General features: G+C 43.3%; 1 protein-coding gene across 2 annotated transcripts in view; it reads left to right on the top strand.

The window, feature by feature from the left end:
* The first annotated feature begins 2,081 nt into the window (after nt 1-2,081).
* The window catches only part of acad8 (acyl-CoA dehydrogenase family, member 8), a 103,229-nt gene continuing 97,572 nt past the window's right edge, over nt 2,082-7,738 (top strand). For both annotated transcript variants that reach the window (XM_043676960.1, XM_043676961.1), the window contains exons 1-2: nt 2,082-2,244; nt 2,657-2,757. In XM_043676960.1, coding sequence (XP_043532895.1) covers nt 2,124-2,244; nt 2,657-2,757 — 222 coding nt within the window. In that variant the 5' untranslated portion in view covers nt 2,082-2,123. The remainder of the gene's footprint in view (nt 2,245-2,656; nt 2,758-7,738) is intronic.

The following is a 7,738-nucleotide window of genomic DNA, read 5'->3' as shown; positions in this document are numbered from 1 at the left end:
CCGCAAACTTGCTCACCCAATCTTCTAACCCCTCTTCCAGGTCATTTATAAAAATGACAAACAGCAATGGTCCCAAAACAGATCCTTGCGGAACACCGCTAGTGACGGCACTCCATGAAGAAACTTTGCCATCAACTACTACCCTCTGTCTTCTTCCATCCAGCCAATTCCTAATCCAAACCTCTAACTCACCCTCAATGCCATATCTCCGTATTTTCTGCAGTAGCCTACCATGGGGAACCTTATCGAACGCCTTACTAAAATCCATATATACCACATCTACCGCTTTCCCCTCATCAACCTCCTTTGTCACCTTTTCAAAGAATTCAATAAGGTTTGTGAGGCACGACCTGCCCTTCACAAAACCATGCTGACTATCCTTGATCACATTATTCCTATCCAGATGTTCATAAATCCTATCCCTTACAATTCTCTCTAAGACTTTGCCCACAACAGAAGTGAGACTCACCGGCCTATAGTTACTAGGGTTATCCCTACTCCCCTTCTTGAACAAGGGAACCACATTTGCTAGCCTCCAATCTTCTACAATGATCTCTACAAAGATTTCACCTCTGTGGGTAAGGTTTACTTAGGCAGGACAGGGGGAGAAGATAAAGACATTACCATATTGACAGATACAGGAACTGATCAGTCTCTCATAGCAAGAAATGAAAGTATTTGCAATCTTTCTGACTTGTTACCTGAGAGAGTGATCATTTGTGGAATAAATGGACAGAGATATTCCCCTGTGTAAGATCAGTTTGGAATGTCCACTCAAAACCAGGGAAGTGGTAGCGAGAGTGATTAAAAGTGTGTCTAATCCAGGAATACATTGGAAATGACCTTGCAGGATCAAAGGTGGGAGCGATGCCCCTTATAATGGAGAAGGTGAAAGAAAACCAGGGAATAGAGGATATTAAAGAAAAATATATCCTGGAATTTTTCCAGATGGTATGGTAACACAATCCCACAATCATGGGCGGCACGGTGACAAAGTGGTTAGCACTGCTGCCTCACAGTGCCAGAAACCCAGGTTCAATTACTGCCTCAGGCGACTGACTGTGTGGAGTTTGCACATTCTCCCCGTGTTTGCGTGGGTTTCCTCTGGGTGCTCTGGTTACCTCCCACAGACCAAAAATGTGCAGGTTAGGTGAATTGGCCATGCTAAATTGTCCATAGTGTTAGGTGACGGGGTAAATGTAGGGAATGGGTATGGGTGGTTGCGCTTCGGCGGGTTGGTTGGACTTGTTGGGCTGAAGGGCCTGTTTCCACACTGTAAGTAATCTAATATAAGTTATAGCAAGAAAGAAAAACAAAAGAGAAAGATGAAGGAGTTGACGTCCAGTTACCTTACACCCTGTTTGATGAAATGAGACAGGAAAAACCTGAATAGGTAGAAAATCAGGCAGAGGTATTTAGTTAAAGTCATAGAGATGTACAGCATGGAAACAGACCCTTCAGTCCAACTCAGCCATGCCGACCAGATATTATAAATTAATCTAGTCCCATTTGATAGCACTTAGCCCATATCCCTCTAAACCCCTTCCTATTCATATACCAATCCAGATGCCTTTTACATGTTGTAATTGAACAAGCCCCCACCACTTTCTCTGGCAGCTCATTGCATTCATGCACCAACAGGGCATCATGGTGACTCAGTGGTTGGCACCACTGCCTCACAGCACCAGGGACCCAGGTTCGATGCCAGCCTCGGATGACTGTGTGGAGTTTTCTCCAGGTACTCTGGGTGCACATTTCCCCCACCCCATCCCCCCGGGTTTCCTCCGGGTGCTCCGGTTTCTTCCCACAATCCAAGGATGCGCAGGTCAGGTGAGTTGGCCATGCTAAATTGCCAATAGTGTTCAGGAATGTGTAGGTTAGGTGCATTTGTCAGGGGTAAATATAGGGAAATAGGTCTGGGTGGGTTGGTGTGGACTTGTTGGGTCACAAATGGACTACCTCTCCACTGTCGGGATGCTATGATCACTATTACCCCTACCCTGTCCCTCCCCGGCTCATCATCGCAGCGTGTCCAGCCCCGCCCCCGACTCTAGCCCTGCCCAATGGTAACACTGGGCAGAGTGTGACACCACTCTGTTTGGGTGTGAAGGTTCTTCAGTACGATGGCGCTTACAGCTCAGCGCTGGCTCTGGAAACGCGCCTTTACAGTTTCGGGGTTTGTTAGGGCCTGCGTGCCGCTGTTTAGCGCGGTGCACAGCAGGACCGTCTCCAGCTGTATTGACCGTGAGTGGAGTGTATGCCGGAGGCGGCAGGGTGCATGGGCTTTGGGGACAGTCCGGGCAATAGCGGTCAGCCACGGGCAGCTCTGTTTGCAGGAGCCGGGTAAATGCTTTCGGAGGAATCAGAGGACATTCAGCTGCGGGGAAATTGGAGAAGGTTCTTCTTACGTCAATGAAAGTTTAATGGACGCGTTCAAAGCCGTGACAAGTAAATGCGAAACTGCTGTAGTCATAGGGTTGGTAACTTGGTGATACCGGTTTAGGCTTGTTAGTAAAAGAGGTAGAGGCAGGTGAGATCAGATAAGTATTTGAAAAAGGTAAGATTTTGGGGTTAATAAGAAAAGAATAGACCTAATTGCATAGCATCCACAGAACTGACACAAGCACAGTGAACTGAATTTTTTTTTATCTTACAGCTTCCATAGGGCTCTCGGACGATCAAAAAGAATTCCAGAAAACTGCCTTTAGTTTTGCTTTGAATGAAATGAGTCCACACATGGCAGAGTGGGATCAGAAGGTAAAGTGACATCCTGCTAAATGTACATGTTCATGTTGACGGCTTCGAGGAGAAAGTGAGGTCTGCAGATGCTGGAGATCAAAGTTGAAACTTTATTGCTGGAACAGCACAGCAGGTCAGGCAGCATCCAGGGAACAGGAGATTCGACGTTTTGGGCACAGGCCCTTCTTCAGGAATGAGCAGAGAGTGTTCAGCAGGAGAAGATAAAAGGTAGGGAGGAGGGACTTGGAGGAAGGGCGTAGACTGTTTTCCTCATTCTGGTCTCTGTTCCCCAGCCAGGGGAAACATCATCCCTTCATCTATTCTGTCCAGCCTTCTGAAGAGAAGAGACACAGTTTATGGTTGCTAATCAGAAGACAAATGAGGAAACTCTTTTGAGGTACAAAGGCTTTTACACAGGTCACATTTCAGTGCGCTTTAGAATGGTCTTGTTTCTGTGGTTATTTTGAGTGTTAACTTGTAATGGATAATAACAGTTACTGTCCAGTTAGATATGGTTCTTATGTTAAAAGGAAATTAATACATTTTGAACAACATTAAGTCGCATCCATTGCAATAATTGTTAATCACTAGGAAGTGCCACTGCAGATTTTAAACAGATGCATCAATTGATTATTGATGCCATCTCACCTTGATAAAGGTCTATGAACTTAGTTAGATAAAAGGAACAAGCTGTTGTAAGGGGGACAAACTTATAAAATGATCAATGTGTGAAAGAATGAAAGAGGAAGTGAAACTAAGATGACCATTAACTCCCCCTCCCACTCCACCGAGGATATGCAGGTCATTGGACTCATCCACCGCCAAACCACAACAACGTGACGGTCGGAGGAGGAGCGTCTTATCTTCCGACTGGGAACCCTCCAACCACAGGGGATGAACTTGGACTTCACCAGTTTCTTCATCCCCCCTCCCCCCACCTTGTCTCAGCCGAATCCCTCCAGCCCGGCTCCGCCTTCCTGACCTGCAGTCTTCTTGTTGACCTCTCCGCCTCCATCCTACTCCGACCTATCACCCACACCTTGACCTCTTTCCACCTATCACATTTCCAACGCCCCTCCTCCAAGTCCCTCCTCCCTACCTTTTATCTTCTCCTGCTGAACACTCTCTGCTCATTCCTGAAGAAGGGCCTGTGCCCGAAACGTCGAATCTCCTGTTCCCTGGATGCTGCCTGACCTGCTGTGCTGTTCCAGCAATAAAGTTTCAACCTTCATGTTGACGGCACCAACTTATATTTAAAGTAGAACATTGTATAAAACACAGTGGTGTACACCTGTTGAATTGGATCAGACCTTTGCCATATCCATTTACAAATGATGAAGACAATAGTGAATCGTGAATCATTCCTGAAGAAGGGCTAATGCCCGAAACGTCGATTCTCCTGTTCCCTAGATGCTGCCTGACCTGCTGCGCTTTTCCAGCAACACATTTCCATCTCTGATCTCCAGCATCTGCAGACATCACTTTCTCCTGAATCATAAAAAGGCAAGGTGGAAGAGCCCACAGTTGTCTTCATCCAGAAGTGAAGAGTGCACAATCTTTTTCTTGAAGCCTTATTATTACAGAGATGTTGTAGCCTTTAGGAGAAAGTGAGGACTGCAGATGCTGGAGATCAGAGCTGAAAATGTGTTGCTGGAAAAGCGCAGTAGGTCAGGCAGCATCCAAGGAGCAGGAGAATCGACGTTTCTTCTGAGCCCTTCTTCAGAATTGTAGCTTTTAGTCAACTTGATTTTGACTCCACGTGCTATCAGAAAACAGGAAATTTGCCACGAACAATAGATTAATTGCTCTAACTGGACCACCACAGTGTTTTATGTTCCAAACAAAGAATCATGATCAAAGTTATCCACAAGTGCCTGCAAATGGAACCATAATCTTTTGTTCTATTGAAATCTTTCATAATATTAAAGCACCAACTCAGTTGTTGAAATTAATTTTCCATTTACATGTCCATTCTCCCACCTTTTGCCAATCTGAGTAAACAGTTTAAAACTACTCTAACTTGTTTTGTAGTTAATTATTCAGTCTGTTACTTGCTAATTCCATCTATTCAGACATTAGCCATAGATCCTTTGAAAATCCAAGTAATAAAGGGAGCATACTATAGGCTGCCTTAATCACTTTATCCTTCTGTCCTAAAACCTTAAGGGACTGATGTACTTCACACCAAGGTCCCTCTGACCCTTGGTATTTCCCAGAGTCCTGATATTGGTCAGGTATTCAGTTGCTTTGTTTGCCCTACCGAAGTGTATCACTTCACATTTATCATGATTGAATTTTATTTGCTACTGATCAGCTCTTCTAAACAGTTTGTCAAAACCCTCTACAACTTCCTGATTAACCCTCTCAGATTGAAGTCTAAGTCATTTATAAAAACTATAAACAGCAGAGGCCCCAACATGAACCACTTGTGAGACATCAACTTGCAGTTGGAAAGCACACCTCAACCATTAACTGTTTCCTGCCGTTTAGCCAATTGTGGATCCACTTTGCCAAACTTTCTTGGATACCATGGTAAGGTTCTTGAGATGCACTGGTGTCCCTACTTCTGAGTCTTACCTGCCATTGAGATGTGAAACAACATGTATAAACGCTTTGATTAAGATATTTAAAACCAGGTGAGAATGTGAATTCTGCAACAGATAATTCACTACCATCTGCAAAACACAAACCAGGCAAGTGATGGAGCCCTCCTCGCTTGCCCAGATAATTGTCGTTGGAACTGCACTAAGATATTCTAACGTCAGGGACATTTAAGCCACTGCTGGACAAGCCCATGGATAGTAGTGAATTGAGGATGTGTAGGTTATCTTAGATTAAGGTAAATGCTCAGTACAGCATCATGGGCTGAAGGGCCTGTACTGTGCTGTACTATTTTATGTTCTATTTAACACCATCCAGAATATAGCTGCCCATTCGATTAAGATGCTATACATGCATCTGAACATTTAGTATCCTGATGGAGAAAATATAGCTGTCTACAGCATGCATTAAATTATTCTGTAACATACACAATTCAAGTGAAGGGCAGCAGGTGCACGGGAATACTATCACCTCCAGGTTCCCCTCCCAGTCTAAAAGTATCCTGAGTACAGGACGTACTCAAATAGAGACTTGGGCAATTCAAGGAGAATGTTTGCTGTCACTTTCTGATAACCAGAATGAGCATTACATGCTGACAATTTGAGAATTATTAATTAAATAAGGTATGATGAAGTGCAATTTGGATCCCCTAGCCATCTGATCCTTTCTACTGGATAAACAGTGACACAAATGTCACCTGTCAATATATAGTTTTAACCCAATGGATCTGAAATTTGACCTATCGATTCTTAAAATTACATTTTAAGAATGGATAATTGGTGCTTTTCTGTAGTGTGTTCATTTAAATAAATTAGGTTTTGTACAGTCATTATTGATTAAATTTGTTAAGTCAAGATTAATTATGTTGGTGTTACTATTTTAATGTTTGCAATCACATTAACTACAACTGCTATCATCAGTTAAGTCCTTTTGCATTTAGACGCCCCTCCCCCAAGTCCCTCCTCCCTACCTTTTATCTTAGCCTGCTGGACAAACTTTCCTCATTCCTGAAGAAGGGCTTATGCCCGAAACGTCGATTCTCCTGTTCCCTGGATGCTGCCTGACCTGCTGCGCTTTTCCAGCAACACATTTTCAGCTCTGATCTCCAGCATCAGCAGACCTCACTTTCTCCTCCTTTTGCATTTAGAATAGAACAAAGCCACCTTTCAAACTGAACAGAATGAATGCTTAAGGGAATGATTGTAGATACTGCAATGGCCTGAATTTTGTTATGATAATGACAGCGAAGTGTTTCGTTATACCATTGATACTAACAGTAACTTCAGAAGTCTGGTCATGTACAGAATAACATGAAATCCGTAACAATAAATGATGTTGCTATTGACATCCACACCTTCATGAATAAATAGCGTATCTCTGCTATTTCAGAAGTTGCACTGCAGAGGTTTCCCCCAGACGGTAATCTCTACTGTGGTCCTGATCAGTGGTACTATTTGTCTCACTTGAGCTATCCTGGAAAAATTTGGAGCTTATTGACTGGAGTGTAACTGCTTTTCATAGCAGAGAGTGTCACAATTACCATAAAACATCCTCATACTCCGTGGAAAGTTAACTCTGTAGTTATGGAAAGTCATTATTCTGATTAAAAATTCCATCGTTTAAAATTATTTTCTTTTTTGTAGAAATCTTATTTTTAGTGCTAAATACAGTTATTACATTTTTGCTCTTTGGAAATAGAAATGAAAAGTGGTGGATTTTTAAGTGTGTTTAACCTCCTGACTTGTTGGGTGAGTAGAAATCTTGACGTAAGTCACCAGCCAGCTTTATTCAGTGTGTAGTCAGCTCACCTGCTTTGCAGCTAACCACAAAGTCCTGGCCTGTTTCACCTTGCAGAAAATGTATATGCAAGATGGATGTTGAGTCCTAGCATCAGCTACTTATCTTTATTTGGTAATTTGCGGCATCCTTCAGTGGTTATTGTTGTTTTGAGAATGCTAGCTGTAATCGCTACAGTTCATCTATTACTAAATATATGCAATTTACTGGTTTAAATCTCCACAGGTGTAATATGGGTCTATATTACACAAGCTGAAGGCATGTCATAGAGTCATAGAGATGTACAGCATGGAAACAGACCCTTTGGTCCAACCCGTCCATGCCCACCAGATATCCCAACCCAATCTAGTCCCACCTGCCAGTACCCAGTCCACATCCCTCCAAACTCTTCCTATTCATATACCCATCCAAATGCCTTTTAAATGTTGCAATTGTATCAACCTCCACCACTTCCTCTGGCAGCTCATTTCATATACGTACCACCCTCTGTGAAAAAGTTGCCCCTTAGGTCTCTTTTATATCTATCCCCTCTCACCCTAAACCTATGCCCTTTAGTTCTGGACTCCCCCACCCCAGGGAAAAGACTTTGTCTACTTATCCT

This window comes from Chiloscyllium plagiosum, chromosome 35 (genome assembly GCF_004010195.1).
Source record: "Chiloscyllium plagiosum isolate BGI_BamShark_2017 chromosome 35, ASM401019v2, whole genome shotgun sequence".
Classification (NCBI taxonomy): domain Eukaryota; kingdom Metazoa; phylum Chordata; class Chondrichthyes; order Orectolobiformes; family Hemiscylliidae; genus Chiloscyllium; species Chiloscyllium plagiosum.
The sequence above is the reverse complement of the archived record's forward strand: the minus strand, read 5'-3'. Positions and strand labels throughout refer to the sequence as shown.